Raw genomic sequence first — 18722 nt, 5'->3', positions numbered from 1 at the left:
CATATTTTTCTACTGCTATGTTAAACAACACTGAGAATAAGCCAAGTGAATTTAGCTGCTCTAAGAAGTGCTTTACTCTTAGAAGATTACAATGCAAAGCCACTGAAATATTTTGTTCATAAGGACTAACAATTGCTCATCAAGGCTTGCTTCAAGATCTTTGTTGTACTCACCAATCTAAAGCTATTCTCTCATACTCTCTACATAACCCAATCAGTTTCCCTTGCAACACCTCCATAAAGTCACCTGGCCAACTTTATTCCTTCCTTGGACACTTTCTCTCAGCTCTGGAGGCACTAGCTGCTCCCTACATTTGCTATGTCTAAATTGTTTAAAATTCTCTTTTACTCTTTTTGTTAATTCTTTTTTACTAGTTAACAACCATGTGTAATAAATTTGTTCAGATTAGTACTGTGGTCTAAGACCCTGACTGGACCCTGACCAATATGCCTCTCCATCATGCATGTGAGGAGAGCCTGTATTCGTCTGCAATGCTCCCGAACAAATTACCACCAAGGTGGTGACTTAAAACAACACCAGCAGGTTCTCTTAAATCTGTAGGTCAGGAGTCCAGCACAGGTCTCATTAGACCAAATCAACGTGTTACCAGGCTGCATTACTTTCTGGAGACTTTAGGTAACAATCTGCTTCCTGTTCATTGGTTTGTTGACAGAACTGAATTTTTTGTGCTTATAGCACTCAGATCCCCATGTTTTTGCAGGCTCTCAGCTGAGAACCCTTCCCAGGTTCTGGGGGCTACCACATTCCTCGGCCTGTGGCCCCTTCAAGGCCAGCAATGGAGGGTTGAACACTTCTCTCCTCTTTCTTCTTCCATTTCTATCCCTCTGATCCAACCAGGAAAGTTTTCCCATTTTAGTGACTATGATTAGATTGGACCCCCCCAAATAATCCCGAATAATCCCCCCATCTCTTAATTATATCTATAAATCCCTTTTGCCTGTTAAATAACATTTACAGGTTCCTGGAATTAGAATGTGGACATCTTTGGGGGACCATTTTTCTGCCTAGGACAAAGTCTATCTCCCCAAACTGATACAGGGTGCAGCCAAGGGGAGGGGGGTGCAAAAAAGATTTGGAATGGTGTCCAGAATTCAAAGTGTATAGGAATACTGGAGAGACATATAAGATGTCCTCACCACCACCCCCAGGGGGAAGAGACAAATAGAGCCAGGGCCGTTGAGAGCTGTTTTGCATAGCAACAGTTTTGCAGCTAACCTCTGGAATGATTTTTTAACATACCTATAACCTTTAACTGGTTTCATAGATATGTTAAATAGCTGTGGCCATGCTTTGAGCCAAGGAGAAGGGAGTAACCCAGACGTGGCAGCCACTGAAGGGAGAGCCACGTGGTTTGGGGGCAGAGTGAGGACCCCTGCAGTCATGTAGGGGAGAGCCACGCGGTTTTCAGCAGAGTGAAAGAGTACCACTCGGCTTTGCCAGAATGAGATCCCTGCAGCCAGATGAGAGAGAGAGCCACGCAGTTTCAGTAAAGCAAGGGTCCCCTCTTGGCCAGGTAAAAGAGAGAGCCATGTGGTTTTGGCAGAGTGCGGACCCCCTCTTTCCCAGGTGAAAGGGAAAACCACGCAGCTTTGCCAGAATGGAGATCCCTGCAGCCAGGTGAAGAAGAAAGCCACATGCTTTTGGTGGAGTGTGAACCCCTGCAGCTTTGGTAGAAGAGGCCCACGCGGCTTTGGGGTGCCCCCTTTGGCCGCGTGGCCTGGAAAGCAAGAGAGACTTTGACTGGAACTGGGTACAAAGGACTCTTGCCAGTGGACCATGAGAGGGTACCACAGGACTTTGGATTAACTCGAGATCCTGCACAGTGACACAGCTGACGATACCAGCGGCCTGAAAAACAGACGTGTGCTATTTTCCCAACTTACAGTACCCGGAGTTGGGACAGTGGGACAAGGGAGCGCTGTGTGGGTGTAGGTGTACAACCTAAAAGACTTTGATATTTTAGTGGAGGCGTTAGGCCTGAATAGCATTAAATAAACATTTTGTTTCCTTTTCACAAATCTCTGGCATTGAGAGCTGTCCTTCCAATTGGTGGCGGACAGAAGAGCCCATTAGATATTAGTATTCTGTCCTTGGGAATCACCCCTGTTCTGTAGCAGTTTTTGGCATCCCTAGGTGGGCCAAATATCGCCACCCCACCCCACCCCGGACCTCTTGTTCGGTAACAAAACCTTCAAAAACATTCATTGTGATTGATCATTGACTCATCTCCTTAATAAACCACTACGAACATTTGTTGATGAAGTTACATTATTAGACACAGTAAAGGATCAAAAATTTTGATGTATTATTATCACATCCAAAATTGAACTTATCTCCCTATCTCAAAACCAACATTTCTTCAGAACTTACCTCCATATCCTGTACTCTCCTCTCTTTCCCCGTGGCTACCACCCTCACGCAGGTAGTCATCTCTTTCGTGACTCCTGCTCCCAACAGTCTCCCTGTCTCCAGACTTATTTTCTTAGAATTCATTCACATGGCAACCAGAGGGCTTGTATTAGTTAGGCTGGGCTGCTACAACAAAACATCCTAAGTTGGGCAACTTAAACAACAGAAATTATTTCTCTGAGTTCTGGAGGCTTGACACACCGGCCTGATTGGTTTCTGATGAGCACTGTCTTCATGGCTGTAGATGGCCATCTTCTCACTGTGTCCTCACATGGCAGGGACACAGAGTGTGTGCAAGTTCTTTGGTGTCTCTTTTTATAAGGACACTAGTTCTATAATGAGGGCCCCACCTTGTTGGGGGCTGGGATAAGCCTGAAACAGGCTGATACAATCAGACCTGAAGGTTGCGCCTGAATAACAGGACGCTGCGGTTAGGAGCCATAGAACTCCCCCTCCTGGACATGCGGGTGGCACACCAATCAGTGCCTTGATCATGCGCCCGCCATGCACCCCCCGACCAATCGCAGGCTAGAGCACGCCTTGAAGCCACCTATCCACTGCGTTTCCTCTACTACCCTCCTCTATATAACTCCCTCCATTTTGAAATAAAATTTGCAGCTTGATCAGAATCCTTTGTCTTGCTGCCATTCTTCGCGCCTCCTGTCCCATCCCCCTTCATCCGTTACAGGGGGCGGACCCCGTTGACTGCCTCGCGGGCCGAGGCACCACCTTTATGGCCTCATCAAACCTAATTACCTCCCAACATGTGAATTCAACATAGGAATTGGGGTGAGGACACAAATCAGTCCATAGCAAGGCCTTTTTCCAAAAATAAAATATATTGCTTAAACTCCGTCTACGGGACTCATAGATGGAGAGCAGGATGACAGCTAGCAGTGGGGCGAGGGGAGGTTAGGGGTGGAAGGATTTCACAAAAAGGAAAAAGGACTCATAGACCTGGACAACAGTATGGTGATTGCTTGACGGATAGGGGTATAAGGGGACTAAGGTTAATGCAAACAATATAATAAAGATTAAATAAAATACAGAAGAATAAAAGTTTAAAATTAAAAAAAATAATCTGTCTATGGTTTCCCTGTGCTTTTAGCATAAAGACCACTTAGCTTAACTTTGAAGATCCTTCGTCATCTGTCTCTTCCTACCTATCCTTCCCCATCTCACATGGCTCCCTCACGTACTCCAGTCACGCTAACCATCTCTGTTCCTAGAACGCATTGCATTCTGTCTCGCCTCTAGGCTTCTGATTCCGTTGCTCCCTTCTGCCTATTTTAGGTAGATCCGACTCTATTGCTCCTCCAGGAAGCCTTCTCTGACACAGCACAGGCCCTCCAAGTGTGGGACTGATGCTCCACCAGGGTACTCCTATTGCACCCTGTATTTCCACTTATCCCACTGTTGGTCTTTCCTGTTAAGCTGTAAGCGCTGAAAGAGAGATATTAACTGGTTTTTTTTTCAATACTATACCCTAAGCACCTAGTTCATTACCTGGCATATGGTGGCATATAATGAATTCATGTGGATGTTTGGATGGATGGATGGATGGATGGATGGATGGATGGATGGATGGATGGATGGATGAAAAGACAGATGGGCAGGTGCATCTGGATGCATTTGAGGTGGCTGTTGGGCACCCAGGGAGGCCATTCACTAGATCTGTGAATATGGAGCTCAGTAGAGAGGTCTGGGCTGGAGAAGCCAAGTTCAGCCTGAAATTACAGCTTCCTGCCAGCCTCTACCTATATGAAACAAACAAACAAACAAAAAAGCCTTTTCTATTTATGATTCTAAGAGTTTAAAACCACCAAAACATAGGGAGAAGTTATTTTCGTAAACATATTATGGCTTATCGGGAGGGGCAGCATGCCACAGAGCAAATAACCTGGACCCCGGAGTCACAGAGACCTGAGATATAATCAGGGCCTCATCACTGATTAACTGTGTGACCTTGGGAAAATTACCTCCCCATCCCGAGTCTCCATTTTCTCTACTATAATAAGGGAGCAAGCCTTGTTCACGAGATTGTGATAAGGGTTCCCTGAGAAAGCTGACTTGCTCACTTAGGCAACTGCCAGAAAAGAAAAAGGAATGATGAGGAACAGCTAATTCTCCAAAAGAAAGGGACTTCTACCTGCTCTGCCCTTGGGTCCTCCTAGTTTTGCTCAAAATATCATCCAGTTTCTATTGTACTCTCCCATTGCAAGTCAGAGTGAAGAATAAGCTTTTATATCTGAAAGACGCTCCCTGAAAGATGGTACCTAGTTTAAAGAAGATGGAGATTTGTCTCTGTCACTGGTGGTCGGAGGTCCAGGTTGGTGCAGCCCTTCAGGAATCCAGGTTCCTATCGCTTTGCCATCACCAAGGGCATTATCCTTGTGTGCATGGTCAAAGCTGGGTCACAGGAACATGCGTGCTCCAGCCCATGTGGAGGAAGTGGAGGCAGAGCTGCTCCAGGACATCTCCTTTAAATCGCAGGTGACCCAGGAGTTGCATATAGCACTTCCGTTCCCACCTCATTGGCCTGGAGTTAGTCACATGCCCACATGTAACTATGAGGGAAGCTAGTAAGTATAGTGTCCACCAGGGCAGCCATGTGTCCAGATAAAAATCCCATCAGAGAAGAAAAATGTTTTGCCAGACAACTGTCATTCTCTGCCATGGCCTTCCTCCCACTTTGCTCATCTTCAACAAGAAGGCTTGGCTGGTCACTCCAGCTGTGAGCCTTTGCCATTTACTAAATTGGGCCGTGGTGGGGGGATGTCTCCTCAATGCCATTAGACCTGGACTGAGATAACAGTTGGCCCCTTGGGCTCCCTAATGCTAATGGACAATCTGGGGAGCAAAGAAGGGACACTGGGAGCTCTGGCCAGAACCAGGGCTCTCCCCAGAGCACCTCCCCTGTCTTCTGAAAATACGGATTTGATGCGTGGGGGACTCCTCCCGTACCCAGCATCGTGAGAGAGAGCTACCAGCTTCGCTGTTACTCGAGGTGACTCATCCCTGCTCTCTGCAGAGGGAGCACAACAACATTGTTCCTGCAAAGAGTGAGCCCCTGCCAGGTCACTGGCATCTGCGGACAAGCCTGTTCCTCTTTAAGAGATCCTTAAAGGATTAAAAAGCACACAGTGCAAATGCTTCAGATGTGCAGACCAGCACGTAGCTAACTGAGAAGTTCCAATGCAATAAAGAGGGTGTGGGAGCAGATGTTGGGAAATCTCACCATGGTCTCAGCTCCTCCGGTCGCCAGCCATGTACTTGGGCAGGCCACTTCCTGACCCTAGGCCTCTGTTTTCTCATCTAAAACATTTTGACCAGACCATTTCGAACTCCCTTCCTGTTCCAGTTCCCCAGTTGTCCATGACCTTTTCTAGTCTGTCCTTTGTGTGTCTAATCTGTTCTACTGTTTTCAGCAGTAACTACTGGGAAAGGGCAGCTCTTTCCTTCTCATTCTCCTATGTTTTCCTTATTACCGACACGTCCATCAGTGTGGTGCACTTGTTATTATTAATAAACCAGCACTGACACATTATTATTAGCTAACATTCATAGTTTTTATTTGTGAATAAGGTTCCATGGTAGAGAGGGACCACCATTGATCCATTTACCTACTTCAGAACATCTCAGTTGGGTCCAGCTTCATGAACAGAACTGCTATAAACATTTGTGTGTAGGTTTTTGTCTGGATAAAGTTTCCATTCAAAGGGATATGTATGTAGCAGTGTGATTGTAGGATCGTATGCTAGGAATATGTTAAGCTTCATAGAAATAATAACTTGCCAATTTCCTTTCAAAGTGGATGTACCATTTTGCATCTTCTGTAAGGAAGGAGCGTCTTTCCATTTGCTTATTTGCCATCTGTATGTCTTCTTCGGTGAAAGGTTTGTTCAGATCGTTTGCCCATTTTTTAACTGGGTTGTTTGTTTTCTCACTGTTGAATGTAAAGAGTTCTTTGGATACAAATCCTTTATGAGATGTGTTTTGCAAATGTTTTCTCCCATTCTGTGGCTTGTCTTTTCATTCTCTTAATAGTGTCTTTCATGGACTAGAAATTTTCATTTTAATACAGTCCGAGTTATTAATTCATTTTTCTCCTATGTTATCTTCTAGAAGTTTCTAAAGAAACTTAGAAACTTCTAAATTTAGAAGTTTGTATTCCAAATTTAGGTCAATGATCCATTTTGAGTTAATTTTTGTGTAAGATAAAGTCTGTGTCTAGGTTCATTTTTTGGAAAAAGAATTTCCAGTTGTTCCAGTTCCATGTATTAAGAAGATTATCCTTCCTCTATTGAATAGCCTTTACTCCCTTCTCAACAATCAATTGCCTATATGTGTGTGGGTCTATCTTGGGAGTTCTCTATCCTGCCTAGTCTTTCACTAACACCACGCTGACTTGTTTATTGTCACCTCACCTAAGTGTTTAAGTTATACAGTGTCAGTCTTACAATTTTTTTTCTTCTTCAGTGTTGTGTTGGCTATTCGGGGTCTTTTATTTTCCATGTAAGTGTTAGAATCAGATTGTTGATATCCACAAACTACTTGCCTCAAAGTGGGTGTAAGACGAAGAAGAGGGAGCTAAGTGCCAACTAACCCCACCTCTTATCACCTTATTCTTTTTTTGAAGATTTTATTTAATTTTTAGAGAAAGCAGAAGGGAAAAAAAGAGAGAGAGAGAAAAACACTGATGGCTTGCACACCCCCTACCAGGGACCCAGCCGGCAACTCAGACCTATGCCCTGCCTGGGAGTCAAACTGGCAACCTTCTGGTTAGAAGGCCACTCAGTGCACGGAGCCACACCCACCAGGGCTCATCACTTTATTCTGCCTCATTGCTGCTGAGTGGAGATGGAGGTACAGCCTGACTCAGAGCTACCAACACTATCCCAGGGAGTGAGCGGGTGGGATGGGAGATCAACCCCTCCTCCGGCCCCATTGAAACCTATTCTGTGTTTTCTGAGATTCTATATTTATTTTGGCGTCCATTCACCACAGGGCCAATGATATTCACCCTATTTCCTAATTTTTTTGTGTTCTTGATGCCCTGGCATTTGGGGGTCTTACCAAAAAATAAGAAAATGTAGCTAACATTAATTAATTGCTAAAGGTAATAACAGCTTGCTATGAGCACATCTTCTTTCCCTTTTTTGAAGTCTTCTTATGCTTATTTGTTGTGTTCTCCTAGATAAACAAAGCTGGACGCTAGTTTAAGAGGTCAGGGCAGATTTACTCAGTAAAATACTACTACAGCAGGGACAAGAGTCCCACTTCAATTTTCACAGAGGGGACTGGGTCTCTTAAAAGGAGAATGAGGGCTTGGGGGCAGCGGGGCGCAGAAACAGAGAAGCGAAACATTCCAACAGTAGGAAGCGGTTGGGCTCCTCCCGTCTTGCAGCGGCTGGGCACAGGGGCCTCTCTTCCTTCAGATCTTGGCTGGAACAAACAGTAAGTCCTTCTGGCTTTGAGTTTTGAGTTTTCTCACGCAGTCACTTTAAGGAGGAATAGGGTCATCCTAAGGAGGTAGCCCTGATCTGTTAGAAACTAGGTTAGTGTTTGATTACGTCCTTATAGGCTTGGGTTGGGGCTCAGGGGAGCCTGGCTAGAGTCTGGTCAAAGGGAGTACTTTTGTCCACGTCCAGGGGGGTTTAGTTGTAGAGGGAGGGTCTGAGAGAAGAAGGCTACTCCATCCTGGCAGAACCAGAGTTTTTGCCATAATTAGGAGTTTTAAAAGCTTCCCAGGTGATTCTAATATGCAACAAAATGTAAGACCCACAAAGCCAAGACAAGAACTCTGCCCTCCATTGTTTTAATGTGCCCCCCCCCCCCCCCGCTTAACAAAGAAAAAAACTCCTCTAAGCAGACAGCATGCCCTGTGGTGTGTGTACCTAAAGGTGCGTCTGTGTGCAGGCACGCGCCTGGGTGAGGGAGAGAATGAGCCAGGTCCTCTCGAGAAGACAGAAAGTGCTTAGAGATGTGGAATGGTACCGAGCTGCCTGGGTTTTAGTGCGGAACACAAATGGGGACTTGGTAGAATTCAACTCCATGTCCATTCATTTGGCCATAAAAAAGCACGAGGGGTGCTTGTCAAGGTTGTGGTTCTCCAGTCAGTCAGGCAAGATCTCATGGCTTCACTTCCCATCTGACACCAGGGAGCTAACTCTCGGTCTCTCTGCAGTTGCTCGAGGGTCACCCTGAAAGCACCGCTTTCCTGCCTCCTTTCCCAGAACTCACTAAACATAGTTCCAGTGCTTCTTCCATGACTCACTCCATTTCTACTTCTCATTTTACATATTTCCTAGAATTTCTTTTCGAAGCCATGCAATGGCCTCTGGAATGCTAAAGGCTTAAAACAATGGCGGATCCCAGGGCTCTACTCAGGAAGAGAACATTTTTCTAGACTGAGTGCTACCTGACGTTTGGCGTTTCTGGGAAAATGAAACACTCGGGAGGGCCCGAGGCTTCCCCAGAGCCACGGTGCACGTCGGAGTCACTGCGGGCCCCTGAAACCACAATGGTGCTTCCACTCCACGTCCCCTCCCCCAGACACTGGGATTTAAGTGGGCCTGAGCTTGGGCATCAGTATATTTATTTACAAAGCTCCCCAGGCGACTCAGACTGGCAGCCAGGGTTGAAGGGTTAAGAACCAGTATGCTAGGGACCCTGCAGAGTTCTGGGAAGAAAGAACGAACAAAGTTAAGACCTAGGGAATACAAAGAAGTCCAGGAGCCACAAATGCAGCGTACCTCCCCTGGGCGCCTGGTTGGTGCCAGGCCCAAGCTTGGAGGGAAGACATGGCTCTTCTGTTTCCAAAAGACACAGTCTCTGCCCTTTTCATCAACTTGCGTGGACAAGAAAAGCCAAGGCAGACCTGCAAAGCCACAGCAGCGCCAAGGGACACAGGGAGAAGGCACCTGTGCTGGGAGAAGGCACCTGCGCTGGGTGTATCAGGGAATACCTTCCAGAGGAGTGGACACTGGGGCTGTGCCTCGAAGGATGAGTGGAGCGGAGACAGGCGGTGAAAGGTATTCTGACCCTTAGTCACTCCGTAACTCTGGCTGGTCCCACACACAGCCACCCCTTCTGGTTTATTTCTAAACACTGACATTTGCTCACTGTGTACCTTGCACTCTTTTGAGCAGCCTCTCCATTACAGTGTCTGTTAGCACCACCTGAGGAACTTATCAGTGGCTTCCGAGATCTACTCATTCAGTCTGGGGCGGGAGGTACACATGGGGTGGGTTTGGTTTTGAAAGAGCTCCCTGGATGGTTCTGCTGCCCACCATTTTTCTCCAGCTCCTCTGTTCCCCCTTTAAACAAACTCTTGGGTGGGAGGGAAGTAGGGGACAGGATGCTAATCCTTGCTGATTTCTGTGAGGGTAAATACTCCCACCCTGGCCTCTTTCAAACTTTCAAGCTGTAACAGTTTAACAACCGGCTTGCAAAATCTCTGAATGGTTAACAGTGGGCTCTCAAAAGCCATGAAGAACTAGCTCCAGCATAACCAGTACCCCACTCCCCTCTTCCCTCTGGTTAAGATCCACTGCATTACAAGAAAACGTAGGACCAAAAGAGAAAAAAACACTTTTTATCAAAGAGAACACCATTAGTAGTTTGTATTGTAATTAAACTAATTCATTGATTGCTTAAGCCCACCTTAGGCAGATAACCCTTAGAGCTCACTTGGTCCTGAACACCTGGAGGAGAGAGACCAGCTGCCCAGAGGCGCTGAGAACGGCCTCCTGCGATGACGCCTCAGTAGCAGGACTTCACCACACGATGTCACCCTAATACTTGCTTATTTCTGCCTCGGGCAAGACACATCTCTCCTTTGCTTAAAGATCGGTATTCTTAACTTTCAGACCTCGGGATGAATATAAAATTCAGGCATATTTGCTGTTCGTGACTTGAAAGCAATTCTTACATGTCCCTTTTTCTTATAAAAGAGACTGATAATTTACAGAGAGACAACAAGGGCAAAGAGCATTTGGAAATCACAAAATTTCGATTTAGCACGAGGCTGATTTACCAGGCCGGTGAACATGGACAAGACTCAACCTTTCCAAGGCTCAGAGTCCTCCTCTGTAACGTGGGAGAAAACGCTGGAACCTCTCCCTCATACACTGGGAGTTAGGTCGGTTCAGCTGGCCGGTACTGAGCATCCACCCTGTGTCGGGGTCCGCCCTGGGCACACAGACGACGAAGTCAAGGGAATCGAAGTTCCTGCCCTGAAGAAGCTCCAAGTCCAACCTCAGAAACAAGTATCTAAACAAGAGACTAAATTCCCTACTGCCTTGATAAAAAATTCATCGTGTGTAGTAGCTTTTTTGTTGGGGAATAAATGAAGTGCTGGGCTTAATGTTTCCGTTGTAACAAGCCTCTCCAGGCCTGGCCCCTTGGCATCGGAAATGGGTCCCAAGGAGCATCCCTTTGGAGAAAGGAACAGACGCAGCAAGCACCTTCTCGGCGGTGAACAGCAAAACGCACTCTTACCTGAGCAGCCGGGCCACGGGCCGGAATCGCAGAAACAAAAAGTCTGACGGTAGAGGGCGCCCTGGGCGCGGTTTCATTTGGAGGGCACTTTGTCGTCAGGATACAGCGCCCTGAGTTTTACGCCCCTTCGTGCGTCAGCTTCCAGCGGGCTCCGTCCCGATAACAAACGTGGTTGCAACAGTTCTAGGCCACACACCCCAGTCTCAGGCCAGTCTTCCAGGCCAATTCCCTCAGCTCCCACGCACTGAAGTCTCAGGTTCACCCGCAGGCGATGGTTGTGGCCAGGCAGACGTACGGCTCTGATTGGCTCAGCTCCGGTCACATGACCCACCCGTGGCAGACAGCCCGGGGCCAGGTGTGGTGTCCATGCAGAAACTGGGAGATGTGGGAAAGGGACCAAGAGGACATGAAGGCATCAACTATAGGTTCCCCCTGGGGGATGTTAGCTGGGTACAAGTGTCCCGAGGTTTAAAAGGACACAGGCAGGGATCATGACCTGCACTTCTATGCTCCTCTACTCTTCCCTCTGCTGGCACCGCCTTCATGGAGAATTCTTTAATTTTATTTGTATGTGTTTGTTTGTATATGTGTCAGAATTTAGTTGGACACTTAGAAGCTGGCCATGTTACCTCTCTACCGATGGCGAGTGAGAGGGGCACTGTGTTCTCAGAGACCTTTCGTTACCACCCCTGCCTTATCCCATTTGTCTCGCGTACTTCACTCCTATTCCTCCTCCACTTGGCATTTCAAGTCCCAACCCACTTCGCGTTCTTCAGAACAGGAAGCTGCCCTCCCCTGCGGGGAGCACCGTGCGTGCTTCCGGCTGCAGCCCTCCCGTGCTGCACCTACTTTCCTTCTTCCAGGGTCGCGGGGTGAGATCTCTAGGCGCCTGTAGTCCCCCTGCCATCCTCCTCGCTGCAGTGAGATTATACACCTATATTCCTCCGCCATCACTTTCAGTTTTAGGAGGGAGAGGATATACACAAAAAAGTCATCTGACACTGAAATCGCTGACCCGCACTTTCCCACCCAGACTAAACCCCCTGTTGTGCCTGTGGTTGGCTTAAATAAATTTCACATCAGGGATGACTTCATCAGTGTTTGTACAGGCTCTGCCCCACAAGGGACGCTTTTTTGGAGGAGGTGAGCACTTGATGGGGACACTGAGGCTGTGACTGTGGGGACAGGGGAGGTTGCTGAGGGTGTGTGGATGAGGAGGAGGGGATGGGGTCGGGAGAGGTAGACACGGACATGGGCTTTGGAGATCTCCAAGGCCAGCACGTGGAAGAGGGTTCACAAGCAACTCTCATTTACTGCCTGTGTGGTTTGGGGCACATCACTTTCCCCTCTACAAGCCTCTGCTTCCCTCTGTGTACCTCATCAGGTTTTTAGGGTCAGTAACGATCAAAGGTTCTTGGGTTGCAAGCAATGGAAATGAGTGCTGTCTAATTAAGCAAAAGATGATGAAGAGCAAATATGTATGAGACATCAGGGTGGTAGAGACTTTGGCAATCTGAATAGTACAGGTCCCAGTAAAAAAAAAAATTGCATTTAGGTAAAATAATTATACACTGTGCTAGCCACACCAAATCTGTGAGTCTCAGGCCTCCAGTCTGCAGCCCCTGGGGAAGATCCCAAGGTACACAAGATTCCAGGGGAACACAAACTCCAGGCTAGAAGCCTGATTCTGGGCAATGGGGAGGGACTGGATAGTAAGGTGCTAAGCAATTACGTCTGTGTCTGGCTCTTTGCCAAGTCTGTAGCCCCTGGTACAGTTCCAGGGCAGAAGGACCCTTGCAAAGTGCCCCCAAACAGGTCTAAGATAAGAGGAGGCTCAGAGACGTTTGGCAGCCCATCAGATTACATGTGAGCTCACATGTTAGATCCCATGGACACCTGGTCACATGGGCCCCTGGTCATAGGCTCCATCAGGATGTTAGGGTGGAAAGAGAGGCAGAAAGCATCATCTTCTAGGTGGACTGTCATTCGCCAGCTGAAGTCTCACAAGACTCGGACACGTCTCCCTCAGCCCCAAAGGCCCTAAGTGGCCACCATGCCTATCACTCCTCCATTTATGGCTTTCCAACACACCACCTTCCCACCCCAAGAACTCTGCCTGAGCTCAGGCCTGTCTCCTTACCAATGTCATGTCCACGGAACCCCCCACTAGCTGTGTCTGAGTGATTCTGAGGGAAGGGCCACATCCCAGTCATTTCTCAGTCCCCAGCTCTGGGCCCCATAGTAGATGCTTGGTAAGTGCTTAATGGGCGCTAACCACTAAGAATCATTGCTGTAGGTTGAATGTTTGTGTTCCACCCCACCTCCCAAATTCATGTGTTGAAAACCTCACGCCCAAGATATCAGATGGGGCCTTCAAGGGATGATTAAGTCACGAGGGCGAAGTCGTCAGGAAAGGCATCAGCGCCCTCTACAAGGCCCCAGAGAGATCCCTCCTCCCTTCCACCATGAGAACACAGCGAGACGTCGGCAGTCTGCAACCCAGAAGAGGACCTTCACCGAAACCGGGCCACACTGGCACCCCAGTCTTGGACTTCCAGTCTCCAGAACGAGAGAAATACATTTCTGTTGTTTATAAGTCACCTCATCTGTGTTTGTCCTTCTGGAAATAATTGTGACCTGGGTCAGGAGACCTGGATTCATCCAACATAGCCCCTCCCTCCTGGTCCTTAGTTTCCCCATCTCTACGGGAGGGAGAGAACCACATGATTTCCAAAGGACCCTTTAGGTCCTTCAACAGCCTGTGGTTTCAGCGGCTCTACTTTGTGACTTAAAAAAAAGCTGCAATTTTTTGGCTGAAGTCAAAAGGTGGGTGGGCAGAAATGGCCCCTCACACTCAGGAGACACATACCTGTGGGCTGCACCTTTGAAGGGGCACTGAGGGAGCCTAGGGCAATCAGGCAGTGATGAAGCTCTGGACAGGTGACCGTGGAAGAAACAGGAGCTGGACATCATACACCTGGTGGTGAGTGTCCCCCCACCACTTAACCATGTGACCCAAGGGACTTAAATAAGGGACTCAACTAGTCCCTTAACTTGAGCCCTCTTATCCCCCTTGGTCCATGGTTGGGCGAGGAAGCAATGTGTCTGCTGAGTTGGGTTTTCCTCCAAGGAACTAATGAAACAGGAAGCAGCACTCTGGGCTCTGAGAGGCTGTCACCCTCATGAGGGGAGGGGCCAGTGAGAGCCCCACCCACCTACCTCCCACCCCTGCTGCTCCCCATTCAACAAAGCAAAAGGTGCTCCTACCTGTACTTCTAACTCACCGCCACCTTCTGCTATCAGACCAAAGCAAGAAGTCCAGACTAGACAAGAGCATTGCATTAAAATTTTATGTGAAATTCTGTAAATGTATAGAGTGGCCTGAGGTCATCCCCAAAGGCCTGGCGGGTCCGGGCACCACTGCTCAGCACTTGGTGTAGATGGCCACACTGCCCCGCTCCTCAAACTCTTCCTTGCTGACCCAGAGCTGCTGGAACGCCTGCAGGGATGCCAGGATGGAGCCTCCCGTCCACACGGACGTCTTCCTCTCGGGTGCAGCAGCCACAGTGGGGCTGTCACCAGGACACAGGAGGCTCAGCTCCCTCTGGAAGCGCTCAGGAAAGCCGTCCAGCATGGTGCAGCCGCCGCACAGCAGCACGTTGGCGGCCATCTCCTCCTTGAAGCCGTCCCCCTGGCAGCAGCCCAGGCAAGTCGCTGTGAGCGCAGGGAGGCCGGGCTGGGAGCTGCCCACCAGGGTGGGCTTGAAGAGCATCTCTGCGCACTGCACACGCTCACGGCCAATGGTGATGAGCTTGCCATCGGGGAGCTCGTAGTCCACGCGCAGCTCTTCTAGGCACAGACCGAGCTCCTTCTCCGGCAGCAAAGCCGAGTAGCAGCACGTCTTCTTGATGTGCTCGATGATGTGCAGGTGGTCGTCAGTGAACTTGTGGCCGGCCTCATTGAGCAGCTGCAGCAGGTAGTTGGTGAGGTCGCTCCCGGCATAGTCGACACGGCCAGTCAGGCCTGGCAGGACGTTGCCCTCTGAGATGGGGACCACGTGCGAGACGCCGTGCCCGCTCTCCACCACCAGCCCCGTGGTCTTGCCGTAGGAGTAAATGGAGAGCAGCGACTGGGACGCCACGTGCATGGCGGGGATGCTGAAGGTCTCGAACATGAGCTCTGCATACTTCTCCCGGTTACTGCTGGGGCTGAGTGGCGGGTCGGACACCAGCACAGCATGCTCCTGGGGGGAGATCTTCATGGCCGTGTGGAAGATGTACTCCCAGATGTTCTGGACGCAGTCCCAGTCCACCACAACGCCGCATTTTAGAGGGTTAACTAGCTTCAGGGGTGCCTCCATGTTGAGCAGCTCATGGCCCACGTAGGTTTCCTTGCGGGCATCACCCACATCAGCTGCCTCAGAGTAGCGCTTGCCCACCGTGGAGGAGATGAAGTAGGTGGGCCTCGGCTCTCCCGCATAGCCACACTTGCAGTACTGCGAGCCCAGGTCGATAACGAGCGCCTTGATCTTGCGCACATACTTGGGCTTCATCTTCAGCTGAGTAGCTGAACCTGTGTCCCGAATGCCGGCATTGGGAGCTGACAGTATTCCTGCCTCTCCAGGGTCACCCTGAGCCGTGCCCATGGGCACGGGGCTCTGGCTGTTCCTCGTAGCCATCTGCCTTCCTTGCTCACCTTTCTCACATCACATCCTAGAGCTCCGCGGAGGGAAAGGAGGGCCCACCTCCAGCAGCGCCTTGGCAACCACTGAGGATTGTGATGTCACTGGGGGCTGGTCCATTCCAGCAGCCAGGGGAGAGCTTGCAAGGCCTTGGGGGCCTGTGATCTGTCACCGCACCCCCACTGCCTCAACTTGACTTCACTCAGGACAGAGCAGGTGGCCAGCCCTGTTTTAGAAACCCAAGCACACTGGGGACTCCTGGCCCCCTTACATCCCCTCTGCTCACTAACTGGACACTTTTTCCTCCTCTACTTCTTGGATGCAAGGGTGATACATATTTGAGCCCTTACAGGAAGCCAGGCACTTTACCAGAAACCTCACAGGTTATTATGCTGAATCCTATGGGTAGGTAGAGCGGAGGAAGTCGGGCTCAGAATTCCGATGGCTTGCCCACCAGCTGACAGTTCTTAACAGTGTTTGTATTTTAACCCAGGTTCATCCAATTCCAGTGCACCAGGTCTCCCTAAAGAGTCTGAGGGCCCCAGTAGTACTTTCATTCAGCATTTACTATGGTTGGTGGTGGGTCCAGCCCAGGACAGCCTGCCAATGACAGATAGAAACCCAGCCACTGCCAGTGCTCGGTCTGGGTGGGAAGAAGGTGGAGTGGATGCAGAGGAATTTGCAGGCGAAGGTCTGTTGAGGGAAGAGAGGTGCACAAAACACGGAGCACTCATTGGAGGGAGTCCCAGCTTCCCTAAAGAGACGATGCTTAAGTTCTGAAAGGTGTGGGGGTATCTGTCAGGTAGCCCAGAGGAGGAAAAGACATCCCCAGGGGAAAGCACAGCCTGAGCAAAGTTTCAACAGGGGGAAGGGTGGGGGACGGCCTGTAGGTAAGGGGTTCGGAGAAATGGACGAAGCCAGAGGGGTCCCAGAGCCCCCGAGGGAGGGCCTCAACCGCTAGGAGCGGGAGCTTGGATTAAATTGAGGACAGCTGGCAAACCATGAGGACTAAGAGGAGTGGTCAGATGTGACTTCCGGGAAAATTTTAGAAAGCTCTGTGTTTATAGTAAAGAGCTTCCACAGCTCTGGATAAGCAAAGGAAGAGTTTGAGGTACAGGGCAGTGTGGCCATCTACACCAAGTGCTGAAGTGGCGTAGATGTTAAAATTCTGAAACTTGAAAGGAGAACTGAAGAAATTCTTGTAAAATTTGGCCCTGGCCTGTGTGGCTCCATTGGTTGGAGCATCGTCCCATACACCAAAAGGTTGTGGGTTCGATTCCCAGTCAGGGCACCTACCTACGTTGCAGGCTCAATCGCTGTTCGGGTGCATATGAAAGGCAACCGATTGATGCTTCTCTCTCCCTTCCTCTCTCTCTAAAATCAGTGAAAAATCTCCTCAGGGAAGGATTTTTAAAAATCATGTAAGACTCAAAGCTGGCCTAAAGAGACATGTTGACGTGTGGAAGAGAGCAAGAGAGCAAGGCGCACGTTCTAAAACGTTTAGAGGGTAGAATCTGATCCAACTGGATGGCTCCCCAACGACCCTCAACTCAATCCGCATGCGCGGCCACCTCCAGCCTCAAGCCTCGCACACTTCCATTAGATGATTGGACCGGATGTGGACAGTGAGGGAGACAGGTGCACCCTTTACCTCTGCACAAAGAAGGAAAGTCAGTCTGTACCCAGAATGGGCCAGTTCATTAGATTTCCATAGGGCCCTCCAACCCAAATTACCCCCTACCTTACCAAAACAAGTAAATATTAGAGCTAGGGTGATAAAGAAATTAGGGGAAAAAAAAAAGAAGGGGAGAGAAACAACTGGGGCTGAGTTTCCAAAGAGAATTAAGAAGAGCAGACCTTGCTGAGGGATTAGGTGACATGGATAGGAAAGAATATTTAAGATTTTATTTATTTTTAGAGAGAGGGGAAGGGAGGGAGAAAGAGAGAGAAGCATCAATATATTGTTGCCTATTGAACATCCTCTGGCCCCCAACTCAGGTATGTGCCCTGATTGGGAATTGAACCAGTGACCCTTTAGTTTGCAGGCTGGTGTTCAATCCACTAAGCCACGCCAGCCACGGTTGGAAACGGGGGTTTTAAGACATAATCAACACTGCTGTGAAGCGTGTAAGACTGTTCATGAAGCACTCCTGGGCATTTTGTTTGCCAAACTGTTTCTCAGAACATGGCACTCTGGAACTGGATTACATGGAGACCAACTTTATAAGGATTACAGTTACGAGCGCCACCAGGCTCCGTCGGTGGTGTCACAAATCACAGAACCTGAGGACTGGACACTCGATCTGGCGTGAACAGCTGTGAGTCAAAACTTCCTCAGCTTGCATTTACCTACGCACCTCTCTGAAGACACCGTTCATTGGTCTTGGGTCTACATTTGGGGTCGTGCAGGGCAAGCTGATTCTTCCACGGGACAATCCTCATACAACTGAACAGCCATGCTCACGGAAACCCAAGCCCACGTCTCCCACTCCTCATGGAAAGGCAGCACGGAATAGAAAGATGAGTAAGGAACCGCGCACTCCAAAGACCCGAGTTCAAGGCTAGCTTCGTTACTATTGGTATAATCTGTATGACCTCGGGCAAACTCCTCAAAACGTTAGTTGACTCTGATTATGGCAGTGCTGTGTCCCCTCATCAACTTGATCCCTGTCCACTGCCTCCATGTTTCTGTCTTGACAGCTAGGTGGGTGGCGGGCCCCCTCATATAGGAAGAGAGGGCAGGGGCAGGAGCAGTTTACACAGAGGGAGATGATGTGTTCCCCCTGGGCCATGCTGACTCAGACATGGGCCTGCTGGCCTAGATACCGCGAGACTGTGGTGAGTGGAGCTCAGGAAGAGAAGTGATCCAGATCCAGACTTGGGTCCTCAGTGGAGTCTCTCCACCCCGAAAAGAGCTCCTGTCCCTTCCACCTCTAGGAAAATGGACATCGTCTTGGTGTTTGGGTTACCACACTGGGGGCTGAGCTTTGGGAATGAGGCTCACAGTGTGTCTTTGGCAAGGAATGCTCTCTTTGCTGGGAGCTCCTGACTCAGGGGTTCCCAATGTCAGCATTGAAGAGTTGGATTCCTAGGGCTAAACAATCCTCGG

General features: G+C 49.2%; 1 protein-coding gene across 1 annotated transcript; it reads right to left on the bottom strand.

Moving 5' to 3' along the window:
* Positions 1–14356: 14356 nt before the first annotated feature.
* Positions 14357–15610, bottom strand: ACTL7B (actin like 7B). Its single transcript, XM_037152841.2, has one exon. The coding sequence runs from the start codon at positions 15608–15610 to the stop codon at positions 14357–14359; it is 1254 nt and encodes a 417-aa protein (XP_037008736.2).
* Positions 15611–18722: the final 3112 nt, after the last annotated feature.

Source organism: Artibeus jamaicensis, unplaced genomic scaffold, assembly GCF_021234435.1.
Source record: "Artibeus jamaicensis isolate MK-2021 breed Jamaican fruit bat unplaced genomic scaffold, CSHL_Jam_final scaffold_1964, whole genome shotgun sequence".
Classification (NCBI taxonomy): domain Eukaryota; kingdom Metazoa; phylum Chordata; class Mammalia; order Chiroptera; family Phyllostomidae; genus Artibeus; species Artibeus jamaicensis.
This window is presented reverse-complemented; position numbering and strand designations above follow the sequence as displayed.

Excerpts from the sequence above, each read along its gene's own strand:
- ACTL7B (XM_037152841.2), bottom strand. The coding sequence starts at position 15,610 with ATGGCTACGAGGAACAGCCAGAGCCCCGTGCCCATGGGCACGGCTCAG.